Source organism: Acomys minous, assembly GCF_964271855.1.
Source record: "Acomys minous genome assembly, chromosome: 10".
Lineage (NCBI taxonomy): Eukaryota > Metazoa > Chordata > Mammalia > Rodentia > Muridae > Acomys > Acomys minous.
Genome location: NC_140491.1, coordinates 97,982,274 through 98,008,879, shown reverse-complemented (window position 1 = coordinate 98,008,879; position 26,606 = coordinate 97,982,274). Strand labels below are relative to the sequence as shown.

The 26,606-nt window shown below is 36.2% G+C and overlaps 1 protein-coding gene across 6 annotated transcripts in view; it reads left to right on the top strand.

Annotated features, from left to right (window-relative positions):
* The window catches only part of KCNH7 (potassium voltage-gated channel subfamily H member 7), a 448,856-nt gene that overhangs the window by 348,620 nt on the left and 73,630 nt on the right, over positions 1–26,606 (top strand). For all 6 annotated transcript variants that reach the window (XM_084799417.1, XM_084799415.1, XM_084799416.1 and 3 more), the window contains one exon: positions 18,684–19,109. In XM_084799417.1, the coding sequence (XP_084655543.1) occupies positions 18,684–19,109 (426 nt within the window). The remainder of the gene's footprint in view (positions 1–18,683; positions 19,110–26,606) is intronic.

Genomic DNA, 26,606 nt, shown 5'->3' with positions numbered 1-26,606 from the left:
AGAGAGAGAGAGAGAGAGAGAGAGAGAGAGAGAGAGAGAGAGAGAGAAGGAGATAGAGGAGGAGGAGGAAGAGGGAGGTGAAACTCCTTTAGAGAAGAACTGAGTCCTGGGTTGCAGGTGACAGCTGAGAGCTGCGGAAAGGCCTTTCCTAAGACTTAAGGCAAGAGGAAGTTAATTGGTCAGTTTATTCAACTCATTTATCCAGTGTGCAGGTGCCTCTCGATTTCTGTCATCTATTTACACGTCGCCCTTGAGTTGTGAGGTTCACCTAGGTCAGCTGAAAGGAGAGGAAAGATTACACCAAACGAGAGCAGGAACCAGGGCCGCCTTCTGGCATCTTTCACCTCTAGTCAGAGCAGAACTAAGCACATTTCTGCCAAGATTCAAGGTCCTTGTCCCTAACTGCCCTGACTAGTTCCTATCTTCTGTTCTCATCATTACGTATTAGAAGAGAGAACTTACCAGCTACACTATGGGAAAGTTAACCATGAGATCAGAGACCAACAAGACATCTTTCAGGAGTGCTTTACCCGCTTTCCAGTGTGCTAACTGCAAACTGATATCAAAGGCCATGCCAGAAATTGAATCTGAATCCACAAGAAGCTTATCTGTGCAGTAACATATGATCCTCTTCGCTCTTAGGCAGGTCATAGCTACTTGTTGGAAAGTCCATTTGGTCCATTTCTGGTTCTGGATGTCTATGTAGTACCAACAAGAACAACTGAGTAGGAAGAAACAGTTTGTAACTGGCAAAGGGAAGTAGGCATAGCTTCTTACAGAAGCCTAACTTTCCTTGGCAAAGGAATGATGGAGAGCTCAAAATCGTTATTTTTGTTCTGTGAAAGTACTCAGCGCACCCACCCCGCCACTGCACACTACCTGACATCTAATATCATATCTATGTACTGTCACCATAGTCAGCCTAGCGCCTTTTAAATACCGCTCCCTAAAGGATGTTTCCTAAACCTGGGGCAAATCTGCACAGCAGTATAGTGTATACTGTTCCACTGTTACTTTAACTCTGATTAATGATGTATCTGGATAGTGATGAAGTCAGTATGGTCAGCCGATGAAAGTCTTCCTCTCTTATCTTAACAGCCCTCTGAAAAGAGAAATGTGTACTTTACTTTCTAAATCAATTATGGCACATCACTTTCAAAACGTGAGGAGTATTTTTTTTTTTGAAAAACCAGAGAAAGACTGGAAATAAGAATTATAACAAAACGTTTTTGCACCTTTACTTTTATTCTTCTTCTGTATATCTCTCTGTGTGAAGATGGAAATGACAGAGATGGGTTTTTTTCCCCCAGGGGCCCATCTGCTGGAAAATAGGAAATGAAAAAGCAAACCGCCCCCTCTTTCTCCATGGTTTCTTTGATGCCTACTGAGTACAAACTCAATTTACTCTGTTTGCTCAGCATTACTCCCTGTGGTGGGGGTGGGGGAGTGGATGTGACAGTGAATGGAAGGTGCTACAAATGCTACCAGCCAAGCACTGTGTACACTGGTAGTTCCTCATGCTTTTCCACTTGTCTGCTGTGCTCTCTTTGAACGCCCATTGTGCTCTGAGCACTTCTGACACACAAGGCTTGATATCCCTCAGGCTAAGTCCACCTTGCAGACTGTGCAGATGACCATAGTTTCCATGGTAACAGTTACCTGGGGTCAGGTAAGAGTCCTCTACTGCTCTTTTGCTGTTTTGAATATGGTTTTTCCTTTTAAAAAAATCAGTTACACTAGTGCCACTGAGGGACAATATTTATGTCCCCATTCAAGTTCTAGACATCTTGTTTCTAAAGTTCTGAGCTACCAAAAAATATAAATAAATCTGATGGTCTCCTTCGAACCCATGAACATCTTTATGGCTATCATAAAGGGCTGTTGCAAATGTGGTGCTTTTGTGCATAAAATCGTTTTCACATCTTTGAAACTATATTTCTAAAGTGATCATGGGATCTGATGTTATGTAACTTCAAATATTCCCTGGAATGATATCTTCTTTTAAACTCATAGGGAAATGAAACATTGTGTTCCACCATCATTACTTAGTAAAAATCATAATGGGGATAACAACTGTCTCATCGATTATTTCAAGATTAGCTATGCTTAAAGATTTCTTAAAGTGTATTTAAGAGAGTGCACTAATGAACCTATGCTATTAATGAAAAAGAGCAAGTGATATATTGCTTAGTAAAATGGAAGTAATTTAAAATGAACTGGAAAGAAAAACCTTTCATTAGTTTAAGATTTATAACTTTTATTTTAAATATGCATGACATTAAAAATATAAAATCTGCTGCAAAAAAAATCACCTCACTTCAGCAGCAGTCTTCATAATAAGGAAAATTATAATTCTAAGATAATGAAGTTTTTTGAAATATTGAATGGATTAAAGTGATCTGAGATATATTTGACAGGAAAGCCAAGCAAATATTAATATTTTGATACACCCTTTGGCATAATGAATATGCTTTGCAAGATTAGTACTGAAAGCATTTTCTATGTATGGAGTTCTAGTACAAGTTGGATCAGAAAATTTAAGAGTATTATTTCCACAAGCCACACTGAAAAGACTAAGAACTGATAAGTTGAGTTTCATTACTAGCAGCAGGCTTCCTAATGAGATGCAGTGTTCCAAAGACGACATACAGATTTTGGCTGTTCAGAACAGGCTTACCAGACTGTCTCACTGAAGGCAAACTGCCTTCCCACAAAAGGGTCTTCTCCACTTGCAACTCTCTCTGCTTAATGTATTCTTGGTGGAATTATCTCACCCATTGATTGCTGCCCCGGGAATGTTAGTGTCCATACAAACCAACAAACATTCACCAGACAAGCACCAGCAATGCCCAGCTGGCTCTTTGTCCCCCATGGGAAATTTTCTCAGTTAGAGCCTGGTAATTGTTTAGTGCAGCTGCTGCCGTTTCAAGGGTGCCAGCTCATCTGAGCCAACTGTATGCACACAGCCATGACTCATGAGGCTGAGAAAGCACACATCAGGGGTGGGTAGGGGACTTCAAGGACTCCATTTTAAAATTGCCTTCTTTGTCTACTACTTGGGGGGAAATTCACAGTGAAAGGTACTTATTTAAGCAGTATAAATATCCTATAGACTCATGAACCTCCGCTATAGAAGTGCATTATCATCTCGCCGTTTTTGAAAGTGCTTGCTGTATGTATCGCAGGAGTTACTTAACATAGCTCTACTGTATGTGTTGCAATAACAACTGTATTATAAGAACTGTAGTTTCTTACAGACACAGAGAGGGGGAGAGAGGGAGGGAGGAAAGGAGGAGAGAGAGAGAGAGAGAGAGAGAGAGAGAGAGAGAGAGAGAGAGAGAGAGAGAATGAGAGAGAGAGTAAAGAACAGAAGAACAGTCTGGTGGAGAGTGAGCATAGAAGCCTGAGTAACTGGCTCCACGCCATGATAGCTGGCATGAGAGTTTGCTATAGAGTTTCCAAAAATATTCTAAAAATACCAGAAATACATTTTTTGTGGGAGGGAGAAAGGATCATTACTCTGAGGCGATTTGAATTCGTTATGGCTTTATTGTCAATTAGAGATGGCAATCTCATCCAGGATGTTATGTGCTTCAGTAGTATGCAAATGGCATAATTAGACAGTGTCATCCTACTACATACCCTGAGTTATCTCCAGGGATCTATAGTGTGTATGATAGAATGAGAGTTTGACACATCAAGTACCTATTGCCGAGCAGAAAATTCAGCTGTATTAATGTCTGGAACAATAAACATTGGCCGCCTCACAGCCCTGTGGGTCAGGAAGTGAGGACAGATTTCCTTGGGCGACTGTGGCCCGCTCCAGGTCTTTTGTAAGGCTGACAAGGTGTCAGTAATTCATGGCTGCAATAAAGTGACTATTAATCATGGCTACAGGCATCTCTGGGGTAAACTAGGAAAGGATCTCTTTCCATGCTCAAGGGTAGGGTGATAGCACTCACAAATATTCTAAGTTGTTTTTGAGACTTCCACAAGGGCTTCATCTCGCCGCCTTCCTTTTACTCTGGAGGCAAAGATGGGGTTAGAGAGTACACGAGATGCAAAGACACTATTTGTTACTTAGTATCAGTAACACCCATACATTTTGCTACATTCTATAAATGCAGCCTACTGAGGACAGGATGCTAAAAGTTGAGAGCTAAGAAGCAGAATTCATTCATTGGGGACCACCTGAGATGCTGCCTGTCACATATAGGGACCACCTTAGCTTAAGACTTTAGCATTTCTCCTTGGGATTATGAAACTCTCACATCAAGTTCACTTCAGAATCACTAATTTTCATATATTCCAATAAAGCTACCTCTGTTCTAGTGACGTGCTCCTTAACAAATGAAAATCTGAGTATGTGATTATCAGTGATTGACTGTCCACCATGAAAATGCTTGATGTTATTATGCCATGTGGCATAATTTATATGCACTATACTAAATGGTCTTCAACTTTTTAACGTGTGTGTGTGTGTGTGTGTGTGTGTGTGTGTGTGTGTGTGTGTGTGTGTCCAGTGGATGTTGGGTCTCTTCTCCCATCAAGCTCAGATGGATTGTCAAGCTTGGTAGTCAGCTCCTTTACTTGTTGAGCCATCTTGCTGGTCCTAAACGGCCATCAAGATCTTGGGCTTTGAAACGAAGCAATTAAGTTCTAATAGTGGTTCTGCTGTTCAATTTTATGATGCTGAAACATTTATTAAACTCATGGGCTTTCCATTTTTTCACTGAAAACTAAAATTTGATAGAATTGATGTGAAAATGTGGGGGGGGGGAGTAACGCTGGGTATAGCTCTTTACACCACAGCATCTAGTCTTTATAAAAAATTCCATAGCACTGTAACTGTAATCTCCTCATTATTGTCTGGAGCTATTTTATAGATACCCATATAACAAAACAAACTAATAGTCTGAGCTTATTTTTAGCTGACTGATGTTCACTTTGTCTAGAAAGCTTTTCCTTTAGACTTCTTTATTACTGAAGATTTCATACATGCCTATAAATGTTTTAATCAAATCCAACCCCATTTTCTTTCCTTCTATTCCTCCTCTAGCCCATCTACACTATTATCATGCATTCCTAAAATTCTTACAAGTCCACTAAGTGCTGCTTCTGTGTTATATAGATGTAGAACCATCTGGCAGGGCATGTGTAGCCAGCCTGTCGGGGGCTACGTAGGACTCTCCTCTCCTGTTGCCAACAGTTCCTCAGATAAAGGTGGAACTTCATCACCTGTTGAAGTTATTTTTATAAAACTGTGTTTGTAGCTCTTAGCTTATTTCTTAGCCCAACTATCACACAAATAATTGAGACTATTTTATAATACAAGGCTTCACAACACAATCTGAGCAGTTTAAGTCTGTTCTTAACCCTCTATGCTATATTGTCTTACTCCCAGAAAACATCCCAGTTGTACTTGCATTTTGTAGCTTTCCTCTGCTCCAGTTCCTTCCTCCTGATCTTCCTCGCAACTCTACCCTAAGTCCTCTAAATACTCTGTCTCCTCCTAACTCCTCCTCCCCTAGCTGACAGGAAGTCCAGCCCTTTTATATCCCTTGCTCATTCATTGGCTATAAGCTGCTTTATTGACATATCAAGGGGACATTTGGGGATCAGAGTTTATACAACATTTAGACAGGAAATCAGAATTTAAACTACACAATAACCTCATGCCTTCAGTCAACCCTTAACCCATCCATTCTAGAACGTTTTCTTCATCTTGTGGAAGTATTACGCATGTAGTCAAAGCCACGGTGAGCTCATCTGTGCAATGGCCCTATGTTGTCCCATAATTACTATTTCACTGCAGATGGCTACTCCCTATGGCTTTTACAATTATCTTCCTATTCTTTCTTCTGCAATTATCTCTGAACACTGTGTGAGAAAGGTGTCAAATAGATGTTCCTTCAGAGCTGGCCACTCCATGCTCTTTTTTTTTTTCCTCCGCATGTTGACCAGCTGTGGTTCTCTATATTTATTGCCATCTACTAAAGAGAAACTTCTATGATATGGGATGAAATGCACCAATGTAAGGGCATAATGATGAGAATTTAGAGGTCAGTTTGTTACTTTGTCTGTGACAGGATAAAGGTACTAAAGTCTCCCATGAGTCCTATGTTCTAGCAAGGTATGGCATTTTTACCCAGTAAACTGCATAAGCTACATCTTGAGGAACAGGCTTTATAAACCTATTCAGAACGGGAGTGGTTATTCTCGTAACATTCATGCCACAGTTGTAACAGTATCTTTTTCTCAAACTTTTAGTTGAAGAACTCCAATGTATCCTTAATTGAAGGAACCGGACTCCTCTAGGGAGGCTTTACACACACATAATTCTGGACAAGGAGACTCATCTCAGTCTTCTCCATCCACTGAGACTAATTCTATCATGGGTAGTAAGCTCATTTAATGTCTGTGTCTTAACTTACAGCAAATGCTCTTTAATCACTATACTGTGGACCATACTAAAATGTGAGCTCTTTGAATGTACAGTTGAATGTTTTATTTCTGTGAGCATGAAACCTAGATCAACGCTACCATGTAGTATGCGTTCAATAAATATAAGGATTTAAGGAATGAATGATTTAAGATATTTGGATATAGTCTGTTTCTTCTCTACTAGATTCTACCGCACACACCCTGGAAACCTCGAGTCTTGGGTCCATAAGCACTTTTCTTCTACTTATTTGAGGAGAGAGCTGCTTGAACACGAGTTGTTTAGATCAAAGAACATGCCTTTTATCATTAGTATTTCTGAAGATACAATTTAAATGACAGTCTGCATTCCACTGACTTCCTGTTAAAATGACAGTTTTGAAGTCTGTAACTTCATAATAGCTGCATCATTTTACAACCCTTTCTACTGCATACAGCCTCCTCACAAACCTTTTCCTATAATTTCTCTTTTGTTCTGCCTGCACTCTAACATTTCCAAAAGCACATGTATATGTAAACATGCAAGTATATATGTAAACTCACCTATATGTCAACATTAAAATAAAATAACACATCAGAGTTACTATATTGAATTTGTTACAGTCACTTGTTAAAATTCATATTTCAAAGCATTTCTTATACACCAAAGGCAAAGAAAACCAAATGTGAAAAGTGCTTTGAGCCTGTGCTTGCACATTAAAAATGTTAGGGATGATGACCTTGGTACTGAACTATGTAGATTACAAAACTCTGAAAAATAAATTCCTCTTCTTTATAAGTTGCCCATCAGCCCCAAAGTACCAAAATATGTGCATAAATGTCGATTTTCTCCTTTGAGAAAGCAGGGTAAATTACATTTAGAATTCAGTCCACATTGATTTCACAACCTTTAGTTTAAAAAATCACTTTCAACTTCTCAGCAGCACAATACCTCCTAATCACGTCCCTAACAATAGACGGTAGGCTTTTTTCCCAGGCCTTTATATGAAATACTTCTGTCCAAATTTGTTTTTCTTTCAGGATCTTGTAAATTTCCATACCAAAAATACCCACTTCCATAGGGGAAAAAAAGCAAAATGTATCCTGAATGTGAACAGAATCATTTGTAAATAACGTATGATAATAAGAAGCCTCACTCCACCAGAGGAGATGTAAGCAGAGACCCACAGACAGATGTGTCTTCCACATAGATCCCTGAGGGTTAAAAGAAAGGATGTGATATAGGAATCCCATTTAGTGCCAAATTTTAAGAGTTTTATTCTCTACACACTGACCAGTTGTAGCTATAAATGCTAATTAGTAATTGCAAGAATAACCTTCTATTATTAAGGTTGAGTGATGTACTGATCTATGGATATAGCAATATGTCATTAGAAATCATTTATATGTTCATTTGGTAGAATAATAGTCATAGGTTTTCCCTTACTGCCCATACTTAGCTAGCTTCTGGTTCTTGGTTTCATTAACAGTATCAAATATAGGTTTCATCGCATAAAGCAAGCCTTTTATCCAATCAAAAGGTGTTTAATTACTCTAATAATATTAGTGTTCCAGTTGTGACAGTGGGCATATCTTCCTGACAGGTCTTCTTGTAGATGGGTGAGACTAGTGATTACTTTCCCCTCTGACAGCAAGTATAGCAACTTCTAGCACTATGACAGGGTCCAACAGAAGTAGAGCTTCCAGTTGCGTACTGTGTCGACTCCTCCATGTCCCATGTCAGTAAGTATGAGGACAGTAAGCAGAAGGGTCTCTCTATCAGTCTGTGGAGGGTAACAAAAGGCATTAGGCCTAACCTGTAATGTTTGAGGGAGTCTATAGGACGCTATTGACCAGAAGCTCAAAATATTACTAGAGTAAGATGTCCAAAAGTTGGAGAAAAGTCTATTTTATTTTATTTTTTTATTAATTTATTCATATTACATCTTGATTGTTAGCCCTTCCCCTGTTTCCTCCCATTCCTCCCTCCCTCCCACTTCCCCCCTTCTCCCCTCCCCTATGTCTGTGATTGAGGGAGACCTCCTCCCCCTATATATGCTCTTAGAATATTGAGTCTCTTCTTGGTAACTTGCTATCCTTCCTCTGAGTGCCACCAGCCCTCCCCATCCAGGGGACGTGGTCAGAAAAGGGGCACCAGAGTTCGTGTGAGAGTCAGATCTCACTCTCCACTCAACAGTAGAGAATAAGATTATTTTAGATGTTAATATAGAATATAGTCTCTTGAATACTTTAAATGTAAAAACTCTAAAATAAGTTAGCAATGAGACTGGATTAGTAAGAACTATCTAAGATATGAGTTACCCTAAAGGACATCATTCCCAATTTGTCATTTAAAAATTGAAAGAAGATATCAAAAGAAGTAATCCACATGTCTTGCTATTCGTGCATGTTCAATGGAAAATTAAGCCCGATAATTTTGAATACAAAGTTGTGTTTTAAAATAAATCTAGAATATTTTACATACTTGTAAGACACAAAAGCTACAATGAAGAAATCAAGAAAAGTGATGCACATACACAATTGCACTTTGTACATTTACTGAGCTGTCAGTTATTGAGAAAATTGTTCTCCCTGTGAGAAGGCACAAAGTGGCTTGATTTCCACTTGTTCCTCGAATGTATTATGCTTTATGTTTTAGTTACATGTTATCACATTCATGATTCCACCTAACAAGAATAAAAAATCTTATTAGTTTTCTTTATTCTAAATATATCAAAGCTAAAATATTTTTGATGAGACATAAGGAATACTATCAGCCAAAATGAAATTTGTGACCATTTAGAATTAAGAAGAATGACCTCCTATAAACTTATCTCTGAGAAGTGATGTGAAAAACAGGATGCTGGTGATTATTCCCACAAAGTTAACTGCTTCCTTATCAAGTCTTCTAAATAAGCTAAAATGTCATTTTTATTTCTCTTCATTTTAAATCACACATGTGTTTATTGATTGGAAGTTACTACAGAAATGAAAGGTGATTTTTTAAAATGAACTAAATCAACATTCTTCTGTGTGACTTGAAAAAATATAAAAGATTGTGTTTGATGGCACTGTCTCATCTATACTTTCTGGTAACTTCTGGGTATAACTTTCTCTAATAGAATCAATCTTGCATTTAATTCAAGGACTCAACATGTATTTTAGTAGAATACTTGATTTTTTTCTCTCTTGGAATATCTGACAATAAAAAAAATCAAGGTGTTTTAATTATGTACCTTTATTCCATATCTTAAGGCTATCTAGTCATTTTTAGTATTGCTTTAGTTTAGTTTTTGTTATAGTTTGTACTTGTATACTACTTTTAGTGATCAAGTGTCTCTATGATACTTAGGGAGTGTTTTTCATTCTAGCAAGACACATTCAAAGAACCATTTAGGTTTAAAGTGGTAAGATAGAGTGTCTCACATCAACAACCTATTTGCCTTACATGTACTTGAACATCTGGATCACAGGTTAGTCATCCCATAGAGAATATTATTGAGTATTCATTGTATGAGTAGCAATGGATGTGCAGTTGCTTCAAATATAGAAAAATGAGTAACATGCTTAAAGCCCTAAGGTACTGAAAGTCCTGAAAATAACTCTATAATCTAATTCATAATTTTCTCTTATACAAATTTAATTTTTGTTAAACCTTTTGGTAAGAAGGAAAAAGGAAGAAAGTGAGGGACACCGGTAAAAAGGGGGAGCGGAAAGAAGGGAGGAATATAAAAACTAGGCACAAGGGTTAACAGCAAATACTCTGGGAGTCATCTGTTTTTACTTTATACTAACTACTAATGTGCAGGCATTTATAATCCTTGTTCTCCTGAGTCCCCAAATGAAGTTTCTCATATCTCCAAAAAGAACAAGTCCAGAAGGCAAATGAGAGCCTTCCAGGAACCTGGTACTAAAGCAAATGACTTGAGTAAATTCTAGAAGTTAGAGTAAGGTGCCATAGACTCCTGGCCAACTCCTAGCCATCAGATATGATCCAAGAGAGTAAACTTCATCAACTACACATCAGATAGAAGTGTCCCTGGTGCCAAAGCTGCCTCACAATGGAATTTGTTCATTTCTCATTGGAAGATTTGGCTGGAAGGAAAGGTTACTCTTTTCCATATTTATGTGACACAATATGATGCTTTGGTACACATCTTCATTGTGGAATAATAAAAATGACTAATTAACACATCTATCTCAAGCCAAATCTCAGCTCATATCTGATAGGTAGCATAGATTTTGCCTTGGGAGTTTTTGTCTACATGAGAACCATCTATTCCACAGGCAAAACGCTATGCATAATTTCACTGGGACCTTGAGCACATTTTCTACTAGTGATACTGTTGGTATATTTGTTACTATTCTTTGATAATCTAATACAGTTTATTTCTATTATATTTTTCCTGTCCCCCAACTCCTTCCAGAATCACTATCCTTTCCTACTCACTCTGTGTTCTTTCTTACTACTAAAAAAAAAAAAAAAAGGAAGGAAGAAGAAGAAGAAAATGACATTTTAAAAAACAGGGAACCTCTTTCTGTTGGTTCAACAATATTCCTGAGCATGGAGCCTGCCTTGCAGTGTGTGGTTGATATACTCAGTGTCACTCCATTAAAGGAAACTGATTTCCACTCTCCCAGTATCTACCAACTGCAATAGTTGCTTGGTGAGACATGGGACTTTGTGCCTGCTTCTCCTCCTTTCTGAGACTCCATCTTGCTTGGACTTGTGCAGGGCTTACATACTCTGTATAGTCTATGCAGCTCCATATGTGCATCAGCCTTATTGCATCTACAAAACACTACTTTCTTAAAATTGTATGTCACCTCTGGCTTTCATGATCTTTCTGTCCCTTCCTCCATGTAGACCTCTGAGACTGGAGGGGACAGCTGTGATGCAAACCTCTCAGTCAGGGCTGGCACGCAAAAGCCTCTCACTTTCAGTACATTGTCTATGGTCTTATTGTAAGTCTCTGTTAACTGTTACCTATGGCAAGAAGCAACTCTTTGGTGAAGGCTGAGTGATGTACTGATCTGAAGTCCTGGCTACTGTCTTGAGTTCTATTTTCTCTTCTTTTTAAGATCCTCTTTCATCCTCATCTTTTTCTAACAGAGAGACAGAGCTTCTGTGTCCCTCCTCTCCTTATCTCTCCTTGGATCAGTCCCTATCTCTACCTCTTAGGGGATGACTAACAGTGTGATTGTAGTCTTATGACATTCACAAAAGACTATGTTCTAAGTCAGGTTGTGGGAGAGGGGAATGGGAGTGTCCATGTGTGTGGAAGTGTGCATGCAACATGTGTGCCTGTGTGTAGAGAAATCGGGTGTCTTCTTTGATGGCTTCCCAGTATTTTTGTGACAGACTCTCTAACTAAACCTTAGGCTGCCTAATCTTTTGGAAGGTTTAATCATTCCCTACTGCACTCTTCAGATGATAAAAAAAAAAAAAGCAGTTTTTAATCCTGGTGTTTACAAAAATATTCAAAATGGATCTTCGTTGACTTAATAGTGCTGCTTCATATAAAGATTTCAGTTTTATATAACACTAAACTGTTGGAAGTTAAACAAATAGCAATGTGCTAGCAGGAAGAAAAATGTACTTGGCTAAAACATTTTTTAGTCTGTATTAAACTGTACATCTAATTAGTAGTTTGAGGGAAAAAAATAGAAATGTCTTCCTGGAGGCCATGGAATCTCAGTTTTACACAGTGAGTTGCTACCCCTCTCATCTCCCCTTTTTATCTTAGAAGAAAATTCCTATTATAATTCAGTTAATTATATTTCTAAAGTATGGTATTTCTCAAAGATATGGGACATGTTGACTCTCTTAAGGAAATGAAATTGATTGAGTAGCAGATTTTCCAAGTTAGTGGACTCTAAGAACTCTTGTTACATTGATAAACAAATATTTACCTGCCTAATAATTCATTTTCTAAAACAATAGTTTCAAAGTACTTTCATGATTAAATTTTGACTTAAAATTTATGTGTTGATTATTTGCAAAGCATGTAATATTTAACAGTATAAAAATGTATTCGCATTTAGACCACTTAACTATGTAAAGGACAGTAGAAATAATAATACAGTCTTTTTTAAATCATAATTTTTCTTGAATGAATATATGTTAAAGTGTCTATAGTAAAATATTTTAAATGTGCTGCAAAATAGTGAGATTACTATTTAGTTACCCAGTTGCAACATAAACAAACTATAGTGAGTATTATACATATCAGACTTCCTGACTTCCTTCCTCTCTTCATACTCCAGGCCGTACAGAAGAAAATATCTAATATTATAACCTTAAAGCCATAAATGTTATACTCTATAGTCCTAAATGATAAGAAATATGTTTAAAACATATTACAGGGGCTGGAGAGATGGCTCAATGGTAAAGAGCACTGGCTGCTCTTCCAGAGTACCTACGTTCTGCTCATACACCTACTTGGCAGCTCAAAACCATCTATAACTCCTATTTGAGGGCATCAGATGCCCTATTCTGGCCTCTTTGGGCACTGAGCACACACATTGTGCACAGGCATACATGCAGGCAAATATTTGTGTGTGTGTGTGTGTGTGTGTGTGTGTGTGTGTGATATATAGGATAAACAAAATAAAAAATAACTTTTAAAATAGCTACAGGTGTCATTACACCTAAAAGCAAAAATTGTCACTAATCTGTCTCTAAAAACACAACTGATTTTTTTCTTCTCTGTAATCAATGTCTCCCAGCAAGAGGTTAGGAATATCCTTCCACTTTCTTGACTTTAGACTGACCTGCTTCTGCTGTCTAGTAGACTATAAAGAATATGCCTCTGAACAGAAAGCTAGAGGTTTTCTATTATTAAATCAGAGGAAGTATTAAAAAGAAAGAGAGAGGAGAGAGGAATGGAGTGAAAGAAAGGGAGATGAGGAAAAGGAGAGAGCACAACACTACAACCAATGTCCCTCAGCATATAGGGTAAGCATATAGCAGTTAGCCACAGCAAGGGGTTAACCATGTGAGCCATGGCTCTTTCTCAAAAGGTAAGCATGACTAAACAAACCCGAGGTGTCACCATACGGCACAGAAACCCTGTATTCTAAGCCCTAGCCTCATTCATATCTGATACACAAAACTATAATAATTAATCTCTACCTTCTTAAGTCAGAAAAAGGTGTCTTTGTGGTAAGGAATAGAGAACTAGAGCAATTTCAGTCTAAATTCAAACTTCTCCAAGGGGTATACAAATATTTTGCTATTATTGGTATGTCTAAGCCATGATGTAGATTTCCCTACAATTCCAAACCATGATGAAAAGGCTTTATACACATGATAACAAAATTCCTCCATTTTATTATCTAACTCGTTAAAGTTTTGTGATGCAATGTGATATGGTATAATGATATGATTTGTACTTCTGCACAGAGTGGTGATTTGAGCATACATTAATATCACTGTCCCCTAGGGCTGGAGAGATGACTCAGCCGTTAAAGGCCAGGCTCACAACCAAAAGTATCACTGTCCTTACCACATAAGTGAAAAAAAGACTGAGATCCAAAGAGATTACTGGCTTAAAAAAAAAACTATCTAATATTTAAATTCAGATTTATGGCAGTGCCCTTTCTCTTATTCCAGCCTGTGCCTTCAGAGACTTACACCATGGGTCAGTCTAACTTAGATTTGTTAGGAACTGTGGATAAGTTCTGTCTACTCCTCATCCTTAATTATTGGGAGCTATTTATTTCTCAAATATACACTACCAAACCCATGATGTCTGGTGCCTCATGTGACCTCTTGATATATCTCTGCTGAGGTACCAAAGACCACAGTGCCTTCTGACCTCTAATCGTGAGCTGCTTTTCACTAGCATTTTATCACCAGATGTGTTTTTCTCAAGCTAAATGGGACCGTATTTCCTGATGGGTGGTATTTAGCAGTCTTCAAGGTGATTACTGTGGGGTCATTAATTCTTTTTGAACGTCTTATTTTTTTTTCTGTCCTTATGAAATTTAAGTCATTACAGTAATCCTCTGAATCATGAAAATGATAGCCCTTCTAGCACAGAATTAAAACCTACCTGGGTTTGAACACTCAAACCCAACTACATCTGGATTTATAGTGAGAACTTGTGATATTGAATAAGGTACGAAAATAAAAGTTGTTAAAATTACTTGACTAATAAAGTTACATGGTGATTGAATGATCATATAATTCATGTGTATCTATGCACAAGTTAAAGAAGACCAGTAACACAACATTTGATACCATACCATCAAGATGTACTCCACTGTATATAACAAAAAAACAATTGTCCTATGTTGCTGTATATCATATTGTAATATAATAAATAAACTACTATAATAAACTCAGTTCCAGAGATAATTTGGTTACATAATCACTGGATGGAGAATTCAATAATGCCTTAAAGCGAACATTAACTTTAAGTAAACAAAAACCTCATAGAGTTATGAGGTAATGCCATTTAAATTGGCTTTCAAAGGCCAACAAGAGCAGTGTTTGCCTTAAGGATTACATTAGATTATCCTGCGGTAGCAATTAAATCTTTGAAGGTTGTAACACTATTTTGACGTTTTTGGAAAGGCACTGAGTTTAGAAAAGAAAAACCATGATTTTATGTATTAGATTGGTCTGTGTCAGGTGGCTGAGTTTTGATTCCTAATGGTCTATAGAACTGTCAAACACTGAATTAATGGCAATAGCTTTAGTTCACAGATGTTAAGCATTTTTAAAATTTCATCTCTTCTCATTTTTGGTCATTTTGTTAATTTCCTTTGACTGAAGATAATAAAGCATTAAGAAGTGTTTTTAAAAGAATAGAATTTTGTTCTTTCATTAGTTGGAAACCTATATACCCCAAAACGAGTGTTAACATAGTGTTTCCTTCTTGGTAGTCTGGGAGTTATTGAGAGGGAATCCGTATTTCTTCCTTCTTAGACCCTGGTGATACCAGACAGCCTTTTTGCCTCCAATATCTCATGGGATTTGCTACATGTTCCTTTGTGTTTTGGCATCTGAGTCTCTTCTTTTTGTAAAAAAAAAAAAAAAAAAAAAAAAAAAAAAAAAAAAAAAAACATCAGTTTTTGCACCGCTCTGGGCTCATTTTAACTTGGTGATATCTATAGAGGCCATATTATGAAATAAGGTCACATTTACAGATACTGTGAACTAGAACATAAACATATATTTTGAGATGTACACATTGTAATGATCATATGGAGAGGTATAAGCGAAACCCAGCAATTTGGGGGAAGGTTTGGGACAGAGTTTTTCTGTTTAGGCCTGGCTGTCCTGAAACTTGCTCTGTAGATGAAGATGGCCTCAAATATCAAAGATTCACCTGCCTCTGCCGCCTAGGTGCTGGTATTAAACTCATGCGCCACCACCGCCCAGATACACCTAGTCTTTAAAACTATCATGACTATGAATAACATAAATAAAACATACTTGCCTTTAAAATGAGTTTGCCCTAAAGCTCAAACCTGAGGTCTGTGGCACATCCCATTAGGTTCTCCGTAGGCTGGTCCATGCCTTCCCACTGCTGTCCTCCACTGCTGTTTGCGATGTGTTTTACTTTCCCACATAGCAGTTTATAATTGCTCAACATGTAACATCTTATTATGATCTTCTTTGACTTCAGTGATTCGGTTGCCCTCCCGGCAATGTCCTTAACTTTCAATCTGCTCATGGCCCTGCATAATTCACTTGTAACTTATATTAAAGTCTCAACATAGATTCCATCTTTTCCTGAGTCTTCTATGAAGTTCCCTATCCCCACCCACCCTCAGCACCACTACCACTTACAGAGTCTGAGTGAAGAGGAGCTAAAAAAAAAAAAAAAAAACCTCCCATTCTCCTCCAAGTCATGACATCAGAAACGTCAAATGTCAATGTGGAAAGGAAAGAGCTCCAGTCATAGTTTTACTCCTTCAGAGAAGTTTCAAGATGCTATGTACATTCTAACTCATACTTAGGATGGATTAAGCAATGGTCCCCCTTGTAAGGGGGTGTATATGAAGCATGCCACCCCAGCATTGAGCAATTTCATACAATGCTTCTATCTCTGTAAACAAAATGTTTTGTTGCTTTTGCTGTTTACTTTACATAATCTTCTATGAGGAAAGTCCATGGTATTTTTGAATTTAGGACAATCTACTTGAATCCAAACTTTCAATTTTAGATAGTTGAAGTAGCCCATGAGTGCACAGGAACCTAACTGGAAGGAAGCTGGAAAAAAATAGAACACGTCCATATTTTTAGATCTTGACAGCCAAAATAAGGTTTTAAGTTGCACTTGGTGCAAGATGGAAAGAACCTTGTACTATGAGAAAGGCACATTGGGTTCCAAGACAGCCTGAGAGATGATCCACCCTTTACAACCAAGATGTCACACAAGAACTTTCCAGATTGAGTACAATGAGTATAGTGTTCTATCTAATTTGCTCTTTCCAAGTGATAAATAAAGAGAATAAGCTAAACATTTATCCTATTCGAGTTATGAAGGTAGTGTACTTGTATATTAGCATGTCTTGGATTCTAAGAATTTTTAATGCTGTAAAAATAATAAATCACTTTTCTCTATGTTTAACTTGTCCTTGTGCTTAGGTTCTCATTTTTCACAATAGTTGGAGATAACTTTCCACTTCTTCCATATATTTGTTAATTCAAACTGACTGTGCTCTAGCTAAATAATCAGATTAGACTCTAGTTTTCCAAAGCTGTTTAAACTAGTTTAGCTATTATATAACCAGATTTGACTATTTTAGCTAAATTTCTATGTTATTCTTAATAGTTATGTCATATGAATTTGGTGATAACTTTTTAAGATTACTATAACTCAGGGATAATAGCCTGTTGAATGAGGAAGCAAGGTATGAGATATAACAATAGAAATGAAATTGAATATTTAAAATCTTTGAGAGTATGTATATATATATATATATATATATATATATATATATATATATTCAAGATAAATTCAATATACATAAAATTTACAAATATTAAAAATATCAAGAGGGGATCATTTGAGATTTAGAGTAATATCCTTAATACACCTGGTAAACTATTTCCTATATTGAGCCATTGTGTATACATAGCTATAAAGAGTACAATATTGTCACCCACATGTTCCTTCAAAGGGCTCACTATATGGAGCATCATATAGTAAAAAACTCTTTTGTTTGAATTTTGGTTTTTTTAAACTTGTTCTTAGAAACCACAAAATCATGAGTGAACATTAGACAAAACTCAAGTGTAGCACTAATGTTATCAGATAAACTAAAACTATGACTTTTACTTCTTTTAGTGTACCTGATGCTTTATTAAGTGGAATATATTTTAGTATTTACACACCCTTGGTAGATAGCAACCTTTCAACAACTCCAAAATAATAATCTGAAGAACTCTGAAGCATTCCCTACCCATGTGTGATCCAGAAAACTTTGAATGAAGCACTTATTTGTCCCAGAATGTGAAACACTATCATCCAGTTTGATCATTTCCTCTTGGTGAGGAGGCCCAGCAGCACACAGAGGAAGGGGAAACAGGCTGTCCTGATGAGACCTGATATGCTGTGGTCAGTCATATGGTAGGGGGCAAGGTTCCCTTCTGTCAGAGGTCTAGGGGAGGGGAATAGGGAGGAAGAGGGAGAGAGTGTGGGAATGGGAAGATCAAGTGAGGGGATAACAATCAGGATGTTATCTGAATAAATTATAATAAATTAAAATTTAAAAGAAAAAAAGAAATATCATCATCTAAGGAAAAGGCTCTTTGAGTGGATGTTAGTCTTAGTTGCTTTTGTTCATATTGAAAACAAATTAAAGGAAAGAAAATCATGCTTAAATTAGTGTGGATAAATCAAGTGCAACTATAGGCCCATATATATTTCTTCTATTCTTTACAGCCACTATTTTGATATGCTTGAGAACTGTACAGTTACTAAAATAAACTAATTTTAGGTGTTTCTTAAAAGCATTCATATACTTTGTTTTAATGATCGTTCAGTGTCTTATAAATAATTGCATTAAATTTTGGTGAAAATTGTATTTATTAAGAAATGTCACTGGTGTTTTCCTAAACTGACAACACCACCAAATAAGCATTATATAGATCCATTTTAATGTGTGTGTTCTTTTCATTCATACTCCAAACTTAAAAGACTTCTTCCTGTACAACTTGTTGTATAATTGCCTTAATAATTTTATAGGTCTGACAGAATTTATAATGTCATTCTTATGAGTGTTTGCCTCTTTCCCATACCCAGGTTCTTTCTTTGGGAGCAGACGTTTTGCCAGAATATAAGCTGCAGACACCGCGCATCAACAAATTCACAATCTTGCACTACAGCCCTTTCAAAGCAGTCTGGGATTGGCTCATTTTATTATTGGTCATTTATACTGCTATATTCACCCCATACTCTGCAGCCTTTCTCCTCAATGACAGAGAGGAACAGAAAAGACGAGAATGTGGCTATTCTTGTAGCCCTTTGAATGTGGTAGACTTGATTGTGGATATTATGTTTATTATAGACATTCTAATAAACTTCAGAACAACGTATGTAAATCAGAATGAAGAAGTGGTAAGTGATCCTGCCAAAATAGCGATACACTACTTCAAAGGATGGTTCCTGATTGACATGGTAGCAGCCATCCCATTTGACTTGCTGATTTTTGGATCAGGTTCTGATGAGGTAAGAGCCGCTTAAGAATTTTATTTTCTAAAAGATTGCAATTGTAAATAGAAATCTGCTTGAATTGGAAGAAAAAGTGGTTGCTTCAAAAGTCCCCACAGCTCAAAGATGAAATTCATTTCTACCTGGAAATGCTGTAAAATGAAGTGAAGCTGTTTTTCTGTTGTGAATAATTGAAACCCCTTCTATATTTACTAAGAGATGCAAAAACTCTCTCCGTGCTGTAGTCAACAACATAAATGTTTAAACAAGTGTGCTAGTCAAAGCCACAGTGAAGAGCAGAGGTAGAATGAGGCTGTGTATACTGCTACTTAACTGCTCTCTCTACACTTGTACAAGTCTGGACCCAAAACCCAGGGAAAGTTTCAAAGGGGGATCATCTAGATGGCATGGGGCATGTCTGTGGGGCATTGCTCTAAATATATTAGTAGATGCAGGAAGACCCAGCCCAAAGTATATGGCACCGTTCATTGGTTTTACAGGTTTGTCCAGGTATTTTTTTTTTTAAAAAAGAAGATTCTTAATTTGTTACCGTGCATTTTTTAAAATGTAAAATTCCTTTAATATATGTATTTCAGAAATCACTACTTCAACAAGATTCCCCTGACTAAACTAAAGCAAGAGAAAGTTTAAGAGATTCACATCAGTATATGGTGAAATAGTCTAAGGAAAAAAAGAATGAAAAAGAAAAGTGAAGAACTTGAAGGTTGTAGAGTGGGGAAATATATGGAAAGATGATAGAATATGCAAATATTTGGATTTGTATATGCAAATTACCAGCAGACACTAAAGAAGGATTTAGGAGATGGAAGCTTTATTGTGGAGACTCCTCTAGGTATCATAACATCTACCGACCTCACTGTACTAGGAAGTAAAATTAAAATCTAATACATTGTTTACCATAAATGTTTCGAAGTAAACTTAGATACAAAAAATATTTCAACTGATACCATGCCTAGAAAGTCAAGTCATTATTTCAGTTTTGTAAAGGTCACTAACTGGCTTCCTCGGTCCTATGGTTTACATCATTCCTACTCAGTGGTGATATAGCATGCCTCATTCATCAGCAAATGTTGGCTCAGTAGCCTTCGAAGCAGCAAATACTCTTTTACATTGAGAAGTCAATCAGGTACTTAAGTTTCTGCTCTCCATGAGCTTAAATCTCATAGAAGAATAAATGCTGAGATGGAACAAATTAGGTAGAAACAAAAAATGTGTAGTTGGCTAATAAAGAATGGAGTCTAGGGAAGACCAATAAGGAATGGTCATTACAGTTGAGACATGCAAGAAGTTTCCAGCCATGTAAGATTGCAATGCAAAACTTTTCAAACAAAAGCAAACAGTTGTAGCCTTTTCTCAATTAACTATCAGATGTGGAATATTAGAAGAACAGGAAAAAAAATGCCTGTGACAAAAAAGGCTGAATCTAAGTCAGAAAAAAAAAGGTGCTAAGATATGAGGACTAAATTACAAAGAGGGAAGAGTTATGTTTATTGTGGTTTTAGTGAGACTCTGGAATGGAGCTGACTTTGATTGACATTTTCAAAGATCGTGTAGACTGTTCTCAGTGTTCTGGACAGTGAGGTAAGAGTGAGGGAACCAGAGTAAAGCCTGGACTATGGTCCATGTTGGAAAACACCATGGACACATGACACAGTAGAGACGTAGAAAAATAAGTAAATTTATGGTATATTTTTAATGTCATCTATCAGAAATTGTTGCTTAATTAAATGTCTATAAAAAATAAAAGGAAAATCAGCACTATGGGTGATTCAAAACATTTTTGTAGTTTACATGTTGAATAATTCAAGTGGGAGGAAGGATGGGGGAGAGGGTGCTTTTATAAGTAACTTGCTTTTTTTTTTCCTTGCATAAAGGGCAATGTCTTTATCCAGGTGGTAAACTCATGGGGAGAAAAAAATATATTGTGAGAGAGAGAAAAAATGAGATGTTTTGGCCTTCATAAGTGTGAGATAGCTGTAAGTCGTACAAGTACAGATGGCTGAAAGGGAAATCAGGCACCATACAAGCAACTAGAAAAAACACGTAGCCATAAGAAAGAAGATAGCTTTTAAATTAAAAATTAGCTATTACCATGGTAATGGTGGTAGGAATCGGTGCTTTCACATCAGACTCATTCATTAATTTCTGTGTGGATCTTTTAAAACCATCCAGAGACCAGACATAGCTACACATGCCTATAATCTGAATATATGGGAGGAGAAGGTGGCAATTTTGGGCTACACAAAAAAGTACTACCTCAATAAAGACACCAATACAAAGAAATAGACATGCATATACATACACACATACATTCATTAATACATACATACACATATACATAGGTACCTGAAACACTTGGTAGGGAGGAAAGCTTTAAAACTCAGATTTTTTTGTTTTAATTGTGCTGTTTTAAAAAATGTGGTAGCCGCATCTGGAATACAAACATTCAGGCTTTCTTCATTAGTGGATGAACATCTCTAGAAACTACATGCAAATATATATAAGCAAATAAATTAAGATCTCATTTTCTACTGATTAAAAGTTTAGAACAATATCTTGCTGAACTATTTGAATGATTTCTTCTTATATATTAGCATTTTATATATTAGCATCACCAGTTAGGTTAGAGAAAATATTTTTCTCAATGTCAATAAAATATTAAATTTTCCCTCAGCTGAATATTAAACTACTATAATACCTTAATTTTATTTATAGTCAACTCAAAACGACATTTTTGTAACTATACCATTCTATATATAAAACATATACATTAACAATAGTAGGATGATATGACAATATGGTTTTACTAAAGAAGACACAATTGCCCATATTTTTCAAACTATCATTAATTTTTCCTATAACTAAATGTGATTAGTAATAACCAAAGAATCTCCTTTACAGTTGCAAACATGTTGAACAAAGTAAATGCTGGTTATTACTGGATTTGCTCCTGCTAATATCTTACCGACATGGATATCATCTAGAAAGACAATAATTCCACAGTTACTTATTTTGGCTTCATCAACTATGACACTTCTGTGATTTGCTTCAATATCATTGATATTAAAATGCAGTATCATTCCCTTTGTCTCCAGAAAGTCAACTTTGTTTATCTGCTGCATGTTTCCTTATATTTGGTTTATCCATGGCAAATTTTCAAGCCATTAACATTTAGAATCTAGAAACCTCTGATTAGTAACAGACATCATTATTTCCTTCCTCCCCTAAGAATAAAATTTTAGTTTTCAGTTACTTGTTTTGTTGACTTCTGATTCATGCCTTAGTGATTTTTTTTTTTAATGAATTCTGAATGCATGCAAGAAACCCTTTGGAATCAAGATAATTAGGGCTTTCTGCAGCAAAATCCCAATAGTAAAGTGGAATTTCTGCTCACAAAAAAAAAAAATGTTTCACTCATCTATGTCTGACAGATGACAGATTAAAGATACAGAAAATGTTAGTAGCCTTCTATATAAATTCTGATTATCTTGTGATCTTCATGATAGATAATATTAATTTACTAGACATTATTATGCACATGAGATATTCATATCCCATTTGATCACAACTTGAAAATATGCATACATATGCATGTCAACTGGAGCATAACTATCTCTCTCATAAGATGGTCTTTGTAAATTTTATAGAAATTTCTCTTGGCTTCCACTCGAAGCTTTGATTTGGCCCCTCAGCTCTGTGGCATGATAAGTGACATAAATACCAGATGTCCAATTGAAGAAAAAAAAATGTTTTTCGTAAAGCTGATAGTTTATATATCATTTGCCTGTGAGTGACTACAAAATGCTAGAGATCATATAAAATGCAAGCTTTTCTTGGTAAAAATTCAAATTTCAGCTAAAAGGTATACCGTTCATACTATTCTTTGTGATGTTTTATTCGTCTTTTAAAACTTATGATCGTTTGATGACCAGTTTCCATGTTACTGCAAAGAAAGAGAAAGGAATGTAGTATTACAGTATCAAAGAATGCTACCTATAAAACAAATGAGTCTATCAGTTATTAAGATTGCTCAATACTGAAAAGGAATTCCCAGGCAAGATTGTAGAAACATTTCTTTTGGCACACATAGTTGGTAGAAAGAATTATGAAGTTTGATGTGAATAAAGAAATAAGCTAGGTAATTCCCCAGGGTTCTTCACATATCCAAATATAGATAGTTGATTGTACTAATAAACACATTCTCATAAATCTTGAAAAAGTATTAGACAAGATCAAAAAAAAAAAAGACTAGAAATTAGGCAGTGTTATCATTGAATTGCATTGTTTAAATAATTCATTAAAAGGTAAAACATAAGTATACATTTGAGTGGGAATTACCTGGGCTAAATTTTAAAGCAAAAAATAAATGAATGTGGAATCATGAAATTTTACTTGCAAGTGTTGTCATCTCCCAGTTATACCTTTTTTTTTCCCCTTGGGAAGTAGGATAGAACAGTGCATTAACATGAACGTTTCAATGATGTCTGACTCTATACTCCTGATAAAACCAAAGAGAACATCTTTATGTTTTACCATTTATAAAAGAATAAGTGTTATAATATACCACATGGCTAACTTTCACTAAGAAAGTATAAACTATGTTTGCTAAGTATACTAAACATTTTTTACTATGAGATTCTTATATTCACAAAATAAAGTAGATTTTAAATTCGTGACATTTTTTGTAGTGGTAAGGCTTTCTCAATTTAACTTTGAAGATTTATTCTTGAGTAGAGAGATGTTAACCTCCATGAAAATTACCTAATTTCGCTCCTTCACAGAGGTTTCCAACATTGAAAGAAGATATTAACTGTAATGTTGTTTAATGTTCATCAAATAAAATTAATGTACTTTCTGGATGTGGTGGTACACATTTTTAATCCCAGCACTCGGGGAGGCAGAGGCAGGTGAATTGCTTGGATTCAAGACCAGTCTGGTCTACAGGCAAGTCCAGGACAGCCAAGGCTACACAGAGAAACCCTTTCACAAAAACCTTAAAAAAAAAAAAAGCTACTGTTATCTGTTTTAGTCTGGTCTGTGATACAACATATTGTGAAAAGTATAGTTGCACGTTTAATCAAAAATACACTTATTTAATAAGGGAACCTAACTTCCACCAATATCAGAAGGCATTTCGAACCTTCAATAAATAATAGATATATTTTAAACAGCTCTATAGTTGAATTATATTTATTGTTCAAGGGGTATAAATAATTGTATTTGTGGGGGAAAGTCTTCAAAACTAAAAGGACTAAAAAGGGTATTTAAAATGAAAATCTTGTAGAAGTAAAGTTTTTTTTTACTATGACAGTCTAAAAAATTTTTGATCTTTGATTCAGAATAAATGAGCTGAGTACCTATATTGCACAGGTATTATAAGATGAATTTTGAAATTCAAGAATTATTTGTGTCTTCCTTAGGCAAGATGAGCAAAGCATCTTTCTTCAACTACCCACTTCTTATCTATTTTCTTAACATATTTATAAAAATAATCACAGTTTAGGATCTGTTGGTTTCATATTCTTTTTTAAAAAAATCTTGGCAAGAGAGATTGGAAATGTCCCATTCTATTCTCTCAGAAATTTGGTGCCATCGGTTATCTTCTCTCTCTAATCTCAAGCAAGATAGTGTGCAGTATATATCAGGGAGATTAGCAAAAAGACCCAGGGTGAGTTGGCAGCATTTGCCAAAAGAAGTAAGGCCCAACAGTGGTACACTGTCAAACAGGCTTATGTTGTTATGCTTGGGTAGGTGTTACAGAGTTGTGAATGACTGTTGTAGTCATTGTTCACCCAACGCCTCTTACCCATGAATAGGAGAGTCACAGCTGCCTCAACGTCTCTCCTCCTCCTCCGGCTCTGCTTCATTTTCCTTCACTCCTCCTCTCCCTCCTCTCCTGGTCTTCCTTCTCTTTTACCTCCTTCCATCCTTCCCTTCTTTCATCATCTCTGTAATTATAATGCTGGTATCAAAGGCATGCGCCACCATGCCTGGCCACACAACACTTCTTAAACTTACTTTTCCCAAAACATATGGCATTTGTGTACGCATGTAAATTGCACTGGTTTATATTCTTAGGAAAACTTAGAATCACACACGTTTTATTTTCATTGTTAAATAATATAGGAGAAATTTTAGAGTGTTTGAGGTGGCAACATACAAGGGTTTAAAGCATGCCCAGCTGATTTTTACAGTTTTTCCCTTTTTTGTTTATTTGTTTCTTTGTTTGGTTGGTTGGCTGGTTGGTTGCTTGGTTCCATGGGTTTTTGGGCACAGGGTTTCTCTGTGTAGCCCTGGCTGTCCTGGAACTTGCTCTGTAGAATAGGCTGGCCTAGATCTCATGGAGATCTGCCTGTTCGCTTCTGCCTCCCTAGTGCTGGGATTAAAGGTGTGTGCCACCACCACTGGCTACTACTTTCATTTCTGTAACATCAGTTTTACTCTACCACTTTACCACCTGTTATGAAAACCATCCATGTCTTACAAAGAATTTTACTTCATTTAACCTACTTCCTGGTAAATCTGCATTATATTTCAATTATTTTGAAGCATTTTATTCTAAAACCAAATAAGAGTTTTAGTGTTTGCTCAATAAACTTTAAAACAGCTCTGGTTCTGAAACCTAAGTAAATAGGAAATTTTATTCAGGAAAGAAATAAACTCAACAGTCTGAACTGTGCAAAAGTGGTGAGACTTTGAACAAAAGAGACTCCTGCTGTGAGAGCCTAGATGAACCCCTTGTCTGTCAAAGGCCCAGACATTTTCTGAGGGAGCTTTATGATTCATGTTGCAAGGCCTCCATAGGTACCATTTACTGGATAATGCCTACAACCCTGTAGGCATTGTGTTCTTATTTACAGAGTAACTGAAGCTTGAGATTAAAATACTAACCTGTCCAAAGTGGCATACTAGTAGCAAGTAGAACTTGGTCCTTAGTCTGTCTGTTTGAAAGTCCTTGCACATAACTACTAAAGTAAAATATTGATGATACAAATAAGGATATTTAGTTTACTTCCAGCGAACCGTGTAACGCTATCTTAAATTCTAGAATTCACTGAAGGAGCATATGCCTTTAAATTTATTTGAGAGAAAAACTGTTCTCTGCATTGCACTGTGAAAAAATAATAACTTACCATTAGCACAACCAAGACAAACAAGATTATAATCTAGTTATGAAGAATCCATCCAAGCTGTGTAAACTCCTCCTACTTTTGTCTTAAAGAAAATAATTCAAAGGAGAATAATTATTCTCCTTTCCTTGTGACTGCTAGAGTACAGCAAAGAGAAAAACAGAACAGCTATGACTTTTCCATAAAAAGTTTTCCTGGATACTTAGAAATATTTTTTCACTAAATCAATATTTGTAGCAATACCATGATGGTTACTCTGTGTGCTATTTCTTCAATTAAAACATTAGTATTATTAACACATGTGGATGTACTTTGCGAAATAAACACCACAATGAAGAGATAAAATGACTCAATAATTGATTGG